The following is an 18232-nucleotide window of genomic DNA, read 5'->3' on the forward strand; positions in this document are numbered from 1 at the left end:
GATCAGTGCCAGGGATACAAGGCGCTCCCGCAGCCACTTGGCCAATTCCTGTGAAGGAAAGGTCAGCCCTGGCCTCCAGCTCCTGGGTGGCCGCCTCCAGCTGAAAGTGCTGCCTGCCGGGGGCCTTTGAGTCACAGGAGTACAACTGTGACTCAGGGTGGGGGTTGGGTCTCACTGTATCAGCTCAACCTCCAGAAAGCTGGAGGCTGAGGGCAGCTAGTCAGCTGTGTCTAATGCCCAACCCTCCAAAAACCCTCCCACCAAGCTGGGCAGCCTCTGTGCGTGGCACTCCTCCATGCGCTCACACACTGCTGCTGCAAGCAGGACGCGCACCCCACACGACTCCAGGGGGAAGGACACCTGGAAGCACATGCCGTGTCCTTGGACCTGCCCCCAGCGCCTCTTCATCCTGCTGGTCTTACCTGTGTCCCTGAGCTACGACCAGCCATAACATGACAATGACAATGAGTTCTATAGGTCCTTCTAGTAAATTATCAGATCCTGAGGTTGGTCTTAGGGGCCCCCAAATGTTCAATTGTCATCAGAAGTGAGGTGGCCTTGGGGACTGCCCCCAAATTCTGTGAGCCCCTTAACCCAGGACCTCAGAGGAAGGAGGCAGCAGCCTCTCCCTGCTCCTGCGGGCTCCGTGGGAGGCTCACGCACACAGCTCCCCAGAGGGGCTGCGGGAAGCTGTGCTGTGGGCAGTCACGGAGGCACATGTGACCTCCAGACCCCATGTGCGGCTGGCCTTTCCCCTTTCACAGAACAAGGCTGATGACGAGTCATCACTACAATGGGGCACAGTTCTTATCACTGTTAAGTAGCATACATTCAATTACTAATTCTAAAATAAAATGATGGTACTGAGCAGCATTGCAGCTGCACAGCAGAACCTAGAGCAAATCTCAGGCTGTCTTCCTCTAGAGGAGGAAACAGCTAAGACGCTGTCCTGGCTTTCAACGTGGCTATGACCTCCTTCCTGCCTCAGCCCTTTCCACACGGAGCCCACTCCTCTAGGCCTCCTCCACCGGGGGCTCCAGGCACGGTGCCCTGGGGGCTTGCCTGCTCCTGTCAAACAAGGGAGACTTCTCCACCGGCCACTGCACACCATGGCTGCCTGGCTGTGTTTTGGGCGGAGGCATGTCCATCTCAATCACAGGGGCTTTACCTTTTTGTCTCTGACCCTGAAAGGCAAGGCTTTGACATGGCTTCTGTCACTAAGCCATGACTAAGTTCAAGAAAGTACGGGAGGTGATGGGGCAGGTACGGGAGGTGATGGGGCAGGCATGAGAGGTGATGGGGGAGGCATGTGAGGTAATGGGGCAGGTACTGCCCACAGAACTCACATCTCCTGGTCCCCCAGGAGGACAAGCAGGCTGGGTGGGCTCCAGCTCTGGGGGCAGGTCCTCCGGCTGCAGACTCTGTGGGCCTGGCCCTCCTTTGCAGTGTAGGTCTACCTGGTTTCCTTTTGACTCCTCCAGCCTCCCTGCAGCCTCCCTTCCCTTTCCTGAGTCTCCCCTAACTCCCTCGGCTCCCTCGCGCTCCCAACTGCATGTTTCTTAGTATTAATTAGTCCCTGGTCATACATTCTCTGCAGTGGCCTGGGGATCTGATGACAGAATTGTCTTCGTAAGCTCCTGGGGTCGCTACCCTGATGATCAAGTTTCTGGCAAAAGAACTGCTGAAAGCTGCATCTACCTAACATGAGGAAAAATGTCACACACTTCACATCGGGCATCTTAAATGACAAAGGAAATGTGTAAGTGAGAAACCCTTACCTGGTCGTTCGGACTGTATCTTTAAGCAGAGCTGCTTCACAAAGTCTAAAGGCAGCTGGACCACCTCCTGTAAGGACAGACAGCAGCATGAGCCCCACGGCACTGAACACACCGGATGCCGCGGAGCCGCACACTGACAGTGGGGCAGACGCACATTTATGGGACGTGTATTCAGCACATCAAAACGTCCTCAGGACTAGTGTGTGGGCCTCAGGAAGAACGGCTGCTCTGTTACTTGAAGGCCATGTCCCGATTCAACAGAAGCCCTGGGAGCGGCAGCCCTGCTGAGTGGCTGGTGCCAGGTGGTGACCAGCAGCGGCCCATCACCCAGTCAGTGTCCTCACGAGCCCTGGCCTCTCCTCGTGGTGTCCATGCAGCAAAGCAGGGCTGGAGGGCCTCACTGCCGGCAGGAACGCTCCCAGCAGCTGTCTCCACAGACACCCTGAGCCTCTCCCACTCCCCCGAGGAGCAGCTCAAGGAAAAGGGTCTGATGGAATACTAATCTCAGGTGAGACCCCTGAGGGCCCTCCGCCACGGGACTCAGGGCCCAGCAGGCTGTGCATCTGGGCAAAAAACAAAGAGCAACTTCTCTCCACGTTGCTGCTCCTTGCAATTTCCTGAAGAAGGAGTCTTAATTCATGCTGCTCTCCATCTCCTGATGCTGCCTGGTGCTGCTCACCATTGTCCTGATGCTGCCTGGCGCTGCTCTCCATCTCCTGATGCTGCCTGGTGCTGCTCTCCATCTCCTGATGCTGCCTGGTGCTGCTCACCATTGTCCTGATGCTGCCTGGTGCTGCTCACCATTGTCCTGATGCTGCCTGGCGCTGCTCACCATTGTCCTGATGCTGCCTGGCGCTGCTCACCATCTCCTGATGCTGCCTGGTGCTGCTCACCATCTCCTGATGCTGCCTGGCGCTGCTCACCATCTCCTGATGCTGCCTGGCGCTGCTCACCATCTCCTGATGCTGCCTGGTGCTGCTCACCATTGTCCTGATGCTGCCTGGTGCTGCTCTCCATCTCCTGATGCTGCCTGGTGCTGCTCACCATTGTCCTGATGCTGCCTGGTGCTGCTCTCCATCTCCTGATGCTGCCTGGTGCTGCTCACCATTGTCCTGATGCTGCCTGGTGCTGCTCACCATTGTCCTGATGCTGCCTGGTGCTGCTCTCCATTGTCCTGATGCTGCCTGGCGCTGCTCACCATCTCCTGATGCTGCCTGGCGCTGCTCACCATTGTCCTGATGCTGCCTGGTGCTGCTCACCATTGTCCTGATGCTGCCTGGTGCTGCTCTCCATCTCCTGATGCTGCCTGGTGCTGCTCACCATCTCCTGATGCTCTGGAGAAGCCCCACAGGACACAGGAGACCAGCCTAGGATGTGAACGCTGAGGCCTGCCTGGGCCTCCCACGTGCTCCTGCAGTGGGCCTGGCTTCAACCGTCCACTTCCTAGCCTGCTGTGTGAGCTGACCTCATGAATTTTGTCATTTACCTACACATGCTATAAACTGATAAAAGGTGAGTTGCTAAAAATTTAGTTCTGAATTAGGTAAGGTGAAACAATGGAAAGGGGAAATTATAAACATTTGAAAATTCAAAACTTAGACATTCACAAAAGCCCAAGGTCTTACTCCACTTCAAACAAACCAAAGGTAGGAGGTGAGCAGACACTGTGCAGGAAAGATAAAGAACTGTCTCCAGCCCTAGCTGGTTTGGCTCAGTGGATAGAGCGTCGGCCTGGGGAATGAAGGGTCCCAGGTTCGATTCCTGTCAAGGGCACATGCCTGGGTTGCGGGCTCGATCCCCAGTAGGGGGCGTGCAGCGGGCAGCTGATCAATGATTCTCTCTCATTATTGATGTTTCTATCTATATCTTCTCCCTTCCTCTCTGAAATCAATAAAAATTTAAAAAAATTTTTTTAAAAAGAACTGCCTCCAGACCCACCCTCAGAGAAACACCTCAGCCCCGCACCCTGGGGCAACGCTGGGGGCAGGGCCAGCACAGCAGCTCAGGCCTGCGCAGGTGTCCTGATGCCTCGGCTGGGAAAGGCAGGCAGGCAGGCCCTGCTGGAATCATCAAGCGACAGACACGTGCAGAGGATCGAGGGGGTCGAGTCCGGAGCTCAAAGTGGCTCAGCTACTCTTGAAACGCGTCTGACTCCCCCGCCTAAGTTCATAGTCACCAAGGTAAAAAGTAGAATTTATTTCTTTAAGCAACTTTAAATTCCTGATTTTATAATGAGTTCTATTTGTGTTTTAAGTCAGAATAAAATGTTGGTAGTAGGCACCCTTCCTAGCATTTGGTTACATTGACCAACCCTTGCTTCAGACTCATGACCCTGTGAACTGTGCCATCACCTGCCAGACAGACAGATGGCGCTTCAGAGCCCTGGGGGGCAGTGGGCATCAGCAGGGCACGTGGTATTAAGTTAGGGAAACTGGAAGAGCACAGACCTCTCCCAGGAAGTGTACCTGGAAGATGTGGCCACACCGGCTTCCCTGATGACAGGCATTGCCCTCAAAGGGATGTCGGGAGGCTGCAGAGGAGAAGGGCCGCCCAGACTGGAGGCCAACGGGGAGCAGCACGTTCGCAGTCTCCCAGGAGCTCCCTCAGGAGAACGGCACCCTCACTCACCACACGTGCCGGACTGGCCCATGCCCCCATCGTGTCAGGGTAAAGGTGAAGTCCAGGCCGCCCAGGGGCACCCAAACTTGGTGGCTGAGGCCCACAAAAGCGAGGCTAAACTTCTAAAATTCACCAGGGTCTCCACTACACCAAGGATTTAAGATACAGACATCTGTAGGCATAAAGGGACAGCCTCGTCCCCACTGGCTAACCTCCAGTTCACACGGAAACCAGCCCAGACCAGTCCCCAAACCAGTGGGGCAGGCCCGAAGGCAGCGCAGGCACGAGGTGGGTGCTGTTGGGCCTCGTGCTCTCACCACGGGGCTGGTTGTATCTGTCCCAGGACACAGAGGAGGGAAACGCTCACCCGACTGCATCTGGCCCACTTCCCATCAGGCGGCATCCACACAAGCTGACTCTGCCTGTTGGCCGTGTGCGGATCAGAGTTGTGCTCTGGATGCCACCATCCAGTGGGGCCAGGCCTGAGTGGCGGTCCCCTGGGGACATCACGTCTGCCTGGGGGCAAGACAAGCTGTGTTCACTCAGGTGCTGTCTCCATGTGGAGGTGTCAACAGAATGCATGTTCCCAGGAAGCGACCTGTGGCCTCACCTCACGCACCCAGGGACCCATCCACTGTGGATGGCAGAGCATGTGTGCCCTGGGCCAGGGGACACCCTCACGCTGCTCCCACTTACCTGGCCGCTCTCGGCTGCCCTCACCTCCCACCACCCTCTTTGCTGGCCCTGCTAGGGGAAAGGTCTGGAGCCTCAGCGCTGTGATACAGAGAGAGGCTCCACAGGGGCCAGGTGCGCCCGCTCCCTGCGACTCCACGCACAGCCTGCAGCTCCCTGCAGGCCTTCCACTCTGCGTGGGCTGACCTGCAAGGCCGCAGGATACTGTGGAAGGGACAGACACAACTTGGGGCCAGGTCATCTCTCAGATCAAGTCGGGGGGAGCCCGGGCTGAGTCTCAAGGACCCTCAGAGCCCTGCAGTAAATCCATGTGGGGAGGTTCTGAGAAACCCAGCCAAAAGCCGCACCACCCTGCCAGCTCCACCTTGGAAAGGTCTGATGCCTTCAGTCAAGGCTGCAGCCTGAGGGACACCCGCAGCCACCTCCATACATCCTAAGCTTGTCAAGGGACCTTCTTGAAGGATGCTTTGCTGTCAGAGTCATTTAAAACCTACTTTTCCTGGCAACCCTTCAGCTTCACAGGTGCCCTTAACCTCCTAGTTATCATTTTTCCTAGGACAGATGCAAGCATAGGATCTGCAAAATGGAGCAGTGCTCTCTGTGTGCAAAGTGACACACCTGTTAGTGACTAACAGTTAGTCTGTTCAGTGCCCTGATCTAAAACAGGCAGCAAGGCCAACAGATACTAAGACAGCTGTCCCAGGCATGGACCAAAGCCACTGTGGCTGCCTACACTGTCTCCTCCCCAAGCGTCCAAACTACAGACTCTGTGACAGGCACCCTCACAGGTATCACGTGGTCTCTCTGAACGGCAGGCTTTTCAGCTGGAAAATGGGAATAATACTACCTGCTCTGCTACCTCACAACACAGCAAACGCGAAAAACAAACCACTTGGAAACTCTAACATGAGGAACTATCAAGCTCAGAGTTCCAAACTGTAATTGAGAAGCTGGTATTATTGAAATAGATCTTGCCCATGAACTTAGACTCCATAAATGAAACCACTTACCCCACAATGAACATAGTTCTCCCCCAAAAACTCTTTCATGACATTTTTGCCAAAGTCCACTATGTTTTGTAGGTGCTGGAATACTTCTTCCGAGGCCTGCAACAAAGAAGCACAGGAAGGCCTTACTGACCTAGCGCGAGGACGGAGGGTTACACACAGGGCGCCCCGTCTGCGGCCACAAACAGGAGATGGCGGTCGTGGACGCGGAGGAAGGTGAGCCTCGCCAAGGACACCGCCAGACCCACTGGAGCTTCTGTCCCCTCAGCTCCCAGGCCCACCTCTGCCTTCTATCCAGGGCCACACGTGACCCACACCTGTGCCAGGAACACCAGTGGATTCCACCAGCAGCTCATGCACGCTTCCGAGGAATCGACTTTGAAAATCTCTCCTGTCCAAAAATCACTATGTATTTATATTTTATTCTTCAGCCTCTAAATAGAGAATAAAATATTTTCTCCCAAGTTAGATGTTCTTAAGGAACCAATAAGCTATGAGATTTGGGTGAGACAGGATATCAGCCCTTTGTTCCTCCCCCTGGTGGAGGCGAGAACTCCGAAGAGTCCATCCCAGGTCTAAGGAATGAGAGAGCTGTCCTCAAGGGCAGTACAGGCGGTGCTGACACAGGGCTTGAGCTCCAGGGAAGTCCTGGGCTGGGCTGCCATCTGCCCTGTAGTACCCGCAGACCCAGCCTGCATCCCAGGGCGCGTGCAATGTGAAGTGTGAGAATGAAACCCAACAGAAAAGCCCAGAGCACACCCAGTGGCTCCACACAGCTTGGCCCAGGGCTCCTGACAAAAAGCTCCTCTTGTTGACAGCACGACCACAGGATTCCCACTGGTAACGCCACTGACATAATAAGTAAACGCAAATTGTTTGTTGCCTCAATAAACTGAAACGGGAAAAGCTGACCAGAGCTGGAGTCTGGGCTCAGCAGATGCTGAGTGGAGAAAGGGGGCTAGAGGCAGCCTCCCAGATGGCTCTGGTCCCCACTTGGATTCCACAGAAACACAATGGCCGTCCTGCCCGATTTCCACTCCCCACCCACCCCCCCACCCCCGCCCGTCCCCACTGTGAGGGCTGTGCCCACAGCTCCTGCCTTTGCTTTGGAGCAGGGCTCACACCAGCTCCTGTGCCTCCCTCCCTTCCCCTAGGGCAGTGGTCGGGAAACTGCGGCTCACGAGCCACATGCGGCTCTTTGGCCCCTTGAGTGTGGCTCTTCCATAAAATACCACGTGTGGGCGCGCACGTACAGTGCGATTGAAACTTCGTGGCCCATGCGCAGAAGTTGGTATTTTGTGGAAGAGCCACACTCAAGGGGCCAAAGAGCCACATGTGGCTCGCGAGCCGCAGTTTGCCAACCATTGCCCTAGGGCCACAAAGAGGAAGGGCTCCCTTACTGAGCCCTGCACCCACTGAAATTTGGATGAACACCACAGCGACACCCCACCTCCAGGGTCACTGCCTCCCAGAGGTCAGCGAGGCTACAGAGCAGCAACAGCTCTGAGGGTGTCCACAGTCCTGGGCTTGGGTGACTCAGCAAATAGAAACCAAGGCTCCATCTGAACTGCCTGTTGGGACTTGCAATGCCGCCTACCTGCCAGCATCCCAGACTTCATGTTCACAGAAGGGGAAACGCCAAGCTGAGACCTGGCCCTCGGGGTCCCCGCCAACCACAGGGCTCTCTGCCTTGAACGGGCGATTCCTAGCTCAGCACCCAAGGACTCCCCACAGTAACCCCACCAAGCACTGGGTCCTGCAGGAATCAGACACACCACGTTCTGTACTGAATGCTGTGTCATATTTAAATTTCTATAATGAGCATTAATACTTCTACATCAGAAATAAAATCAAAGTGTTCCTAAGTAATTGTCTTAATGATTGGGTAGCAAACTCAACAGATCTTACCTTCTTCCTATTGGGAGGAAACTTCAGAAAACGCAGTACCACACAACGCTATTGGAAAAGAAAGCAAAGGGTGATTAGTGCCGCCCACAGCCGGGGGAGGAGGGGAGGGAGGGGCAGGGTGTGCAGGAGGGGTTGGGCAGTTTGGGGGCTGTCCTCCGAAGCTTGGAGGTGGCAACCTCATAGGCAGCCCACTGGCCTGAACACCCAGTGCCCCCACCAGAGGACACACTGGGGCCACAGGGCAACCAGGAATACCTGTGCCTCCTGATCAAGCCAGCCCACTCCCAGGAATTTAACTTAAGGAAATAAGAATGTACAAAAGACTTTACTACTCATATAAAAGTGTTGCTGATTCTAAATAAAATGGAAAACGATCTCAATGTTACCAGCCCACCCTAGGGAACTACAGTGTCCTCCTGGGGGCCAGTCCCCTCAAACAACCGCACTCAATGTGCACCTGTTCTGCAAGGCCAGCACTGCTGCCCTATGAGGGCCCGGCTGTGAGGGCCAGTGGCCACAGGTCATGCCAAGAGGCCAGCTATGGAGCCAGCAATACCCATTCAGATGGACGGCAGAGAAAGGTGAGAAATCAACCTCACCGGCCCTCGTTGGCAGAAAGACACCTAGTCCTAGGGCTACCATGGCTGAAGGGCAGGCTGCCTCGGCTGACCTCGGGGAGGTGCCCAGGGGGGAGTAGGCACTGCTGCCCCAGTGAGCGCCAGGGCTGCCACTGCACCAGGTCTAACCAGCTGTGAAGAAAACTCCTTTCTCTCTAAACAGACATGGGAACGCAGGTGTCTGAAATGTGCCTTCATCTCGATGTCTAGGACACGATGCCAAGAAAGTTAAGAGAGGGGTGAGATTAAGAAGATGGTCTGGGCCGGGTAGCTCTGCCCCCAGCAGGACAGGGAGTGAGGCACACTCACTTACACCTTGGCACCCCAGATGAGAATCAGTGATTTCAAAAAACTAAAAAAGTCACTGCGTGCAGGAATGACACATATAAACAACCTCAAAAAACACAGAGTTAAGGGTACAACTTGTCATTTATAAAAGAAGCAGGAAGCTTTCTGTGCTGCGACAGTCCCAGGGGTGATGGGGGAGGAGGGTGGGCCTGGCAGAGGTGCCTCGATCCATTCTGAGAACAGCAAGTCATCGAAACACCAGGATGCCCAGCAAAGCAAGGCTCAGAATAGCTCTAAAAGCACAGCCTCACAAATGCCTGCCCGCACTGGCTGCCTGAGTGCTCTGCAGCCCCGGAGACGTGCGTGAAGGGTACATAGTTAGGCTGCAAGGTTGAGTGGAAAGGCAGGAAAACGGAAACAAAGTATTCTCTTTTAAAAATATATTTTTTATTGATTTTTTTTTTTTTTTTTTTTTTAGAGAAAGGAAGGAAGAGGGAGAGAGAAAGAGAATCATCAGCTACCTCCCTACACTCCCCCTACTGGGGATCAAACCCACAACCCAGGCATGTGCCCTGACTGGGAATCAAACTAGTGACATCTTGGTCCATGGGTCGATGCTCACTGAGCCACACTGGGCAGGCCAAAGGATTCTTAAGCACCCAATAAAACCATATAATGGAGGGAAGTGCACCAGAGTGTTAACAAAAATTACTTTCTTAGTATGGAAATACTGGGTGCTTCCTGGTTTCTTTTTCCTAACATTCTATACTAGAGGTCTAGAAACTTCGTGCACTGGTGAGGGCGGGGACCCCTCAGCCCGGCCTGTGCCCTCTCGCAGTCCAGGACCTCTTGCTCCTTACCTCCCGCCCGCAGTGGAGGTGGGAGAGGCTCTGAGCCTGACTTCTGGCTGAGCGGCGCTCCCCCTGTGCGCGTCAAAGCGACCGTCTTTATGCTGTTTGGTCAATTTGCATACTAGGGTTTTATTATATAGGATTTTCTGGAACTGAAGAGGAAGCAATAGCTGATATTGAATACAAATAAAAGACTATAAAAACCAATATATTAAAAAGGAGACCTGCCCCCTGAAGCCAGAGAGAGTGAACCTGTGGGTGGAATTAAAGGGTTAGGGCCTCAGGCAAACACCCAGGGGAGGCTGGCCCATGGCCTGCGGGCACCCTCACTGGTGTCTCAGGCTGCAGCCTCGCTGTCGCAGGGCAGCCTAGCCTTCTGGATGATGACCCAGAACCAGGCCTCCCGAAGCCCCCCAGGAGTCAAAGGCCAGGCAACAGTTAAGGGAAAGGGAGCCTGACAAACAGCTGCAGAGGAATGACACCCTCGAGGCGCTGCCCTGGGTGTCCGATGGCTCAGGTGCTTCTCAGTGAGGCTGCTTTTTGCAGTTGCCCTGCCAGCCCCAACCTGGGTGGCCTCTCGGAGCATCTGTGACAACACCTGGCCAGGTCAACGCCAGATGACCCACCGAGTAACGCACCACAGGCCCACAGTGGGGTTGGGAGACGGGCGTGGGACATGGTGCTCGGTGGACAGCCTCAGACAAAACAGAGAGGCGAGACATCTCGCTGAGGGGAGCCCACCCCATCGAGGCCAGAAGGGAGGACCCGTTCCTTCCCAGGCTGGCAGCCCCATCTGGACCCACCACTACTGCACAGCTGACGCCGGCGCAGACAGACCGTGAGGTGGGGAGGGGACAGTGGAGCTACACGTCCACGTGACAGGCAGGGAAGGACACTCAGGGGTGGAAACAGAGGAGACTTGACGGTCCCTGAAGCGATGGCTGGTGTGACAGCCAGAGGAGAAGCAGAACGATTTGTAATGACAAACCCTGCATGGGTGACAGTGAGTCCTGGAGGAGCTAGCAAGGCCCCAGTGCTCCCAGGCCACACGAGGGTGACGGAGCAGGTGCACCAGTGGCTGCCATGTGGAGGTGGGGCAGCCGGCGCTGCAGTCGTTCCTCTGCTGCACACACCGAAACCTTCCTTCCCTCACTGATACACGGGGTCACTGCTGCCCTGAGTTCTGACTGAGGAGGAGGCTGGGGAGCCATGCCACCTTGGGAGACCAGGCCTAGCTGGGCAGACCTTGATGCCAGGAAAGCAGGCGCAGCACTCACCAAGGCTGGGACTGGAAACCACCAAAGGAAACACAGTTGGGAAATAACAAATTCTAATCATTCAACTGCAGGTGCAAACAGACGGGAGCCACATGCAGAGTCTCTAATGAGTTCTTACCAAGAAAGAAGTCACATCTACTGTATCAACCTGTACGGATAGAATTAAAAATCTCAAATACAGAATTAGTTACTTAAAAAAATCTAGAGGCAACAAAAGGTTAAGACTCTTTCAACTAGATTCAGGAAAAAATGAAAGAAGGGAGTGGCCCAGGAGTTGGGAAAAGTCATTTTTTAAAATACATATTTTATTGATTTTTTACAGAGAGGAAGGGAGAGGGATAGAGAGTTAGAAACATCGATGAGAGAGAAACGTCGATCAGCTGCCTCCTGCACACTCCCCACTGGGGATGTGTCCGCAACCAAGGTACATGCCCTTGACCGGAATCGAACCTGGGACCTTTCAGTCCGCAGGCCGACGCTCTATCCACTGAGCCAAACCGGTTAGGGCAGGAAAAGTCATTTTTTAAAAAACAATAGAACAGAACAATTCTTATTTGCTTCCAACACATACATGAAGAAGTATGACCTACAAACTAGAAATCCTAAAATGCAAGAGAGGAAGGGCGCAGTCAGACGGCCCGACTGCAGGAACGTCACATCTTCAGGACCCAGAGGACCGCCAGAGGGCTTCACCACCACCGCCGCCCCCTCCCCCCGCGCCCTCTTAACCTTAGGAAGGCTGCAAAACCGGAAAGATCAGACATGAGCAGCTTCCTACATGCTTCTGATAAATGACCTTTGTTGGCAGGTCTTTCATTTTGCTTGTCACAACAGCCTGGTGTGATGAAGGGAGTGAGCCACTGTCTGCCCTACACCCCACAGGTGAGGGCAGCCGGAGGCAGCTCAAGGCCTGGGGGCAGCTCTCTGCCTGGCCTGCCCCGTCTGACTCCCACCACCATTGGAGACACTCAGAGATCAAATTATAAACCGGACTTACAGTGGCCGTCACAGGACAGGACACGGAGCCAAACCAACAAACCAAGGTGAAGAAGGGTGATGCAGGCATGAAAGCCACAGACAGACCCCGGCAGCCACGAGGGCGGCCTGGGCTTCGCTAGCCGTCGCTCAGGGTGAGCAGAAGTGCGGCATGGTCACCAGGACAAGTGACAGCACCCTCTCTTGCCCACAGGGAAATGCCCTTGCCCAAGACCTTGCATGAGGTCAGTGCATGGGCCTCCAGGCACCCACTGGGACACAGTGCCAAGCTGTGGGCCAAGGGCCAAGGGCCAGGGCCTGGGAAAGGGTTAAACTGCACAGCTGGACCCAAGGGTGCTGAGCACCAGGTTGAGGGTGACAGACACAGGATGCCTGAAGGGGCCACGAGGAAGCTGACAGCAATCTGCCAGGGAACTGGTCTGCCATTAGGGTCTCACACTCTCCTTTTTTCACGCTGGGCCCTGAGACCACCCCCATGCCACGGTCCTCCTCTGGCCTGCACTTAGCTCTTCTGTCTCCAGGCCCCATTTTACAAGCCCCATGCTCCTCACAGCTCCTGACCCCTGGAAGACTGTCTGTCTTTCATCTCATGTTCCTTCAGTGCAGATGCCAGGCCGCAGGACTGGCTGCCTGAAGGCACGCAGTGTTCTAAGCTGGTGAGTAGAGAACAGATTGCTCACTTTATAGGGACCTTTCAATCAGAAAGTAAATGATGCCCTCTCCAAGAAAGTAACTATCTCCTGATCTAGAAGAAAGTGGGGCCTGGCCGGTGTGGCTCAGTGGTTGAGTGTCGACCTATGGACTAGAGGTCGCGATTCGATTTCCAGTCGGGGAACATGCCCAGGTTGCGGGCTCGATCCCCAGTGTGGGGCGGGCAGGAGGCAGCTGATCATTGATTCTCCCTCATCATTGATATTTCTATTTCTCCCTCTCCCTTCCTCTCTGAAAGCAATAAAAATACATTAAAAACAAAAAGTGGGGAAGGCAGCTCTCTGCCTTGGAATGAATGAGGGCGTCTGGGGAGTCCACCGGCAGGTGCGGGAATCCTGTGCTCAGCCGTCCATCTTCTCTCCCACTTGCACACACCCTCTCCCTGGGCACAGGACAAACCTGAAAGGCTGCCTCCCAGGCTCTCTCCTCCCTGGTCCTCAGCCCAGGCAAAGTACAAAGGCTTCTTCACATCCAAGGGGCACAGTCCTCCCTTCACTCAGTGCCTTCACTTGGTAGGGACACTTTCTTACAAGACTACTTACAAGGATCATCTTCAGGTTCAAATGATGAGCCACAACAGCCAGGCATGAGCACAGCAGAACAAATTTAGATTTAAAATACAGAATGAAAACCATGGGTCCAGGGCAGCCTGGTGACTGAGCTTAAAAAGAAAAAAGAAAGAAAAAACCCACCACCCCAACAACAGGCATGCAACAAGGGGGGGGCGGGCAACCACCCTGGAGGTGGATAAGCCCTTGTCAGGGGTGGCGAAGGCGTGTGAGTGCCTGATGCCTCTGACCTTCCACCTTGGAAGGCAGTTGGTGTAAACTAGTCCCTAAATGTTGCGTAGCATTGACCAGTGACCCCTCTTAGCCCAGTGCGTTGTTTCTGGAAGGTGGTTAATTTTGTGGGCATGGTTGGTAGTATTCTGAGTCTGGAACTTGCTTCTTTGTCCAACAGTGTTTTTGAAACTCAGTACATCAGCCCCCACTAAAAAAGCTTAGCTTTACTCCAGATGAAGATACACTATCCAGTCTCACTAAGGAGCTGGAAGAAGAGTATTGGTTTTGCGAGAGGCTTGCGCATCACCACAGTAACCCAACAACAAAAGGGACTCATGCTGGAATACCCCATGCTTTGCCTGACCTCGAAACACAACGGGGCCCAGCTGCCTGGGCAGCTTCAGGTGGAGCAGCTTCAGGTGGAGCCGTGTCCATTATTAATTCATCTAAAGATCTTGAGCAAAGCGTACAGTCTCAGTTCTTACGTTTTCAGACTGTGGCGGTGCATAGGGGTCGCCGGGGTGACTGCAACTGACCCTACAGCTGACCCAGCGCACCCAGCACTGGAATGGCAGGGCCAGGCGCCGTCCCGTAGAGCGCTGGACTGGGCCAGGTATCTTAGCCTCACTTGCCAGCTCCTGCTCCCTCATCTTTCAGCAATTACACAAAGGGGGTTCTGGGGCTAGTTCACTCTGCAAATGCAGAAAAGCGGGCTGGGCCAGGCCGCGGGAGAACTGCGATCTGCTCCTGGCCCCTCCCCCAGCCACGCATTCCTGCCGCTGCTGTCAGCCGGCAGCAGGTCGGGGACCCGGGCCTTCGCACAAGAGCAGCTTCTCTTCCCGGGGTCACCTCCCCGGGAGTTCTTACCGCGCTTTCCGAAACTCTCACCCTCACTCAGAAAGGGAGGAGTAAGGACGGGAGGTTTAAAAAGGGGAAACTCTCAGTTCTAAAAGATTCTGCAAAAAGCGTATGGGCAATGCTCCACGATTAGCAGCCGCAGCAGAGCAGCAACTCTGGCGTCCGGAGCCTGCGCCCGGGCGGGAGGTCCACAGCCCCCGGGCTTCTTCCCCACCCGCGCCGCGCACGCTCTGCCCACAGCGGCCAGGAGTCGGGGGGCCGGGAGGCCGGGGAAACTGACCAGGGATGGTGACACTGAGTGGAGGGAGCTCACCCCTGGAGGGCGGATGACACTGCGGGGACGCGGAAGCGACCCAACAGGGTGCCGGGGGGACGCGGAGCTGACCCGAGGGAAGGGAGGTGGCCTGGCGGGGGAGACCCTGGGGGCCGCTGCACCGACCTGGGGGAGGGGGTGACGAAGTGGGGACGCAAACCGACGCGAGGGGGAAGGTGTGACTCTGGGGGGGCACGGACAGGGGTCTGGGACGAGCGGAACCGACCCGCACCGCGGGGTGCTGGGGGGACGCGGAAACGGTCGGGCAGGGTGAGGGTCCCGGACGCGCCGACGTCTGTCGCTCACCTGCGCGTGGGCCACAACTAGGCTCTTGTTGCCCTCTCCGTGGTACCCCCATTCATTCTCGTCCATCTTCCCCTGGTCCATCCCCCAGAGCGGCCCTGGAGCCTTGCAGGGCCGCGAGCTGGGGGTCGACAGTCCGCCTGGGCACCAGCCGCGCCGTCGGAAGAGGAGAAAGAGGAGGAAGAGGAGGAAGAGGAGGAGGAGGAGGAGGAGCGCCTGTCAGCCGCCGCCTGTGCCGGACCGGCCTACCCGACTCGCAGGCTCGGGCCGCCGGAAGCCACGCCCCCGGCTGCCATGGCGGAGCCGGGCAACTCCGGGTTCGCGCTTGCTTCTCCTCCATTGGCCACTGCGGTGAATGGGCCAGCGACCATCTTAGGTACTGGCACAGTGACTCACCTCGGAACCGCCCCCTGGAAAAACCGGAAGTGACGTTTCCGTCTGGGCGCCGGAAGCGAGGCCAGCGTGCGGAGCCTTCGGCGGCGCCTCTGACGGCCTGGCCCGGGACGGGGGGCCGGAAGCAAGGGCTGCAGCGCGTCGGGGGCGGGGCCCGGGACTTGGGGGGGCGGGGCCCGGGACGGGGGGCCGGAAGCAAGGGCTGCAGCGCGTCGGGGGCGGGGCCCGGGACTTGGGGGGGCGGGGCCCGGGACGGGGGGCCGGAAGCAAGGGCTGCAGCGCGTCGGGGGCGGGGCCCGGGACTTGGGGGAGGCGGGCCCGGGACGGGGGGCCGGAAGCAAGGGCTGCATCGCGTCGGGGGCGGGGCCCGGGACTTGGGGGGGCGGGGCCCGGGACTTGGGGGAGGCGGGCCCGGGACGGGGGGCCGGAAGCAGGGACTGCAGCTCGCCAAGGGCCGGAGAGCCGGTCGGAGGTGGTGGGAAGGCCTGTGTCTGGATTCGCGGTGGAACCTGTAGCCGCCCTGTAGACGGTTACAGTACCGTCTCGGTTCTCCATTGATGCTTATTTGTTGCCAGTCCCCTCCGTCTGGAGTCCTGTGGCTCCATAGTGGCTGGAAGTCTGTGTTCTGTCTGCTTTTGTCTCTGAACGCCCCGCAGATAATTGTGTGATCTGTTCCCTGAATGTCGCACGGCATTGACCAGTGACCCCTCCTAGCCCAGTGCTTTCTGTTTCTGGAAGGTGGTTAATTTTGTGGCCATGGTTGGGAGTATTCCTCTATTACCTTCTGATGTCCGTGGGATCTGTGGTGATATCCCCTTTTATTTCTTATTTTAACAACGTTCTTTTTTTCTTAGCCTGATTAGAAGCTTATACATTTTATTGATCTTTTCAAAGAACCAGCTTTTAGTTTTGTTGATTTTTCTCTATTGATTTTTTATTAAAATGTCATTGATTCTGCTCTAATTTTTTTTTATTGTCCTTCTCTGCTTACTTTGGATTTAATGTGCTCTTCTTTTTCTGGTTTCCTAAAGGGGAACCTTGTATTATTGGTTTAGATCGTCTTTTCTAATATGCATTCAATGCTATAAATTTCCCTAAAATCACTGCTTTAATGCATAACACTAATTTTGGTTTTATTTTTATTTACTTCAAATTATTTTTTAAATTTCTGTTGAGATTTTTTTCTTTGACCCATGTGTTATTTAGAAGTGTATTACTTAATCCACAAGTATTTTGGGATTTTGTCTGTTACTGATTTCTAGTTAAATTCCACTGTGGTCTGAGAGCAGACATTGTATGATTTCTATTCTTTTACATGTGTTAGCGTTTACTTTAGGGCCCAAAATGTGGTCCATCTTGGGAAATGTTCCACGTGAGCTTGAGAACTGTATTCTGCATCGTCTGCAATTGTCCGTTGTGTGCAATTGATCGATGGTGCTGTTCAAATATGTCCTTGCTTATTTTTGCCTTTTGGATCTGTTTCTGATAGAGGGGTGTTCAGCCAAAATAGTGGAGTCCTCTATTTCTCTTTGCAGTTCTATCAGCTTTTGCCTCAGTGTGCTACTTTGCTATTAGTGCAGCCACATTAAGGAGTGTTATGTCTTTTTGGAGAATCAACCCCTCTATCATTATGTAATAACCCTCTTTATCCTGATAACTTTCTTGCTCTGTTCCTCCTGAAATATAGCTACACCTACTTTTGATTGGTGTTAGCATGGTATATCTTTACTTTTAAGTTATATGTCTTTTATTTAAAATGGTGGGTTTTTTTGTGACAGCATATATTTGGATCTTGCTTATTGGTCCACTCTGACAGTATGTCTTCTAATTGATGTATTTAAACCACTGATGTTTAGTGCCGGACCGGTTTGGCTCAGTGGATAGAGCGTCTGCCTGCGGACTGAAGGGTCCCGGGTTTTATTCCGGTTGAGGGGATGTACTTTGGTTGCGGGCACATCCCCAGTAGGGGGCGTGCAGGAGGCAGCTGATCAATCTCTCTCATCGATGTTTCTAACTCTATCCTTCTCCCTTCTTCTCTATAAAAAAAATCAATAAAATATTAAAAAAATATACCTTTAAACCATTGATGCTTAGTGATTACTGCCCTGTTCTTTGTTCCTAATTTTATCTTCTGCCTTTCTTCAAATATCAGTTATACGTCTTTCTCTGTTTTTAGTGGTTGCCCTAGAGTTTGTAGAATACATTCACAACTAACCAAGTCCACTTTCAAATAACACTATCCCACTTCACAGGTAATGCAGTGCCCTATTTCTTAACTTTCCCCTCCTATTCCTTGTATCATTGTCGTCATTCATTTCACTTACATAATCTGGAATTATTAAATGCATTATAGGTATTATTTTGAAGAAATTTATCTATTAAATTAAGAAACAATAAGTTTTTTCTTTACCTTTATTCCTTCTCTAATGTTCTTCCTTCCTTTGTATTGATCTGAGTTTCTGACCTTTCCTTCTCTCTGAAAAACTATTTTGACATTTATTGCAAGGAAGGTCAACTGGCAACAGATTCCCTCCATTTTTGTCTGTGTGAGCAAGTCTATTCTTTACCTTTCAAGAACTTCACAGGCTACAGAATTCTAGGGTTTTGCTTGCTTTTGTCTCTCAGCAGTTTAAATATTTCACTCCACTTTCTTCTTGCTTGCATGGCTTTGAGGAGAAGTCAGATGTCATTCTTATCTTTGCTTTGCTATAAGCAAGCCTTTGTACCCACTCTGGCTTTAAGATTCATTGTCTGCAGTTTGAATATCATATGCCAAGGTGTAGTTTTATTTTGGTGTTTCTCCTGCTTGTTCTCAGAGCTTCTTAGATCTGACAATTT

At 53.9% G+C, this 18232-nt stretch overlaps 1 protein-coding gene across 2 annotated transcripts in view; it reads right to left on the minus strand.

Annotated features, from left to right (window-relative positions):
• Positions 1-15248, minus strand: part of IPPK (inositol-pentakisphosphate 2-kinase) — a 72316-nt gene extending 57068 nt beyond the window's left edge. The window contains exons 1-4 of one of the 2 annotated variants that reach the window (XM_081103205.1): positions 15005-15248; positions 8006-8053; positions 6101-6196; positions 1779-1845 (exon numbers count right to left, since the gene is read on the minus strand). In XM_081103205.1, the coding sequence (XP_080959331.1) occupies positions 1779-1845; positions 6101-6196; positions 8006-8053; positions 15005-15085 (292 nt within the window). In that variant the 5' untranslated portion in view covers positions 15086-15248. The remainder of the gene's footprint in view (positions 1-1778; positions 1846-6100; positions 6197-8005; positions 8054-15004) is intronic. The other variant, XM_081103206.1, reaches the window with a different exon arrangement.
• Positions 15249-18232: the final 2984 nt, after the last annotated feature.

This window comes from Myotis nattereri (assembly GCF_964212035.1).
Source record: "Myotis nattereri genome assembly, chromosome: 12".
Lineage (NCBI taxonomy): Eukaryota > Metazoa > Chordata > Mammalia > Chiroptera > Vespertilionidae > Myotis > Myotis nattereri.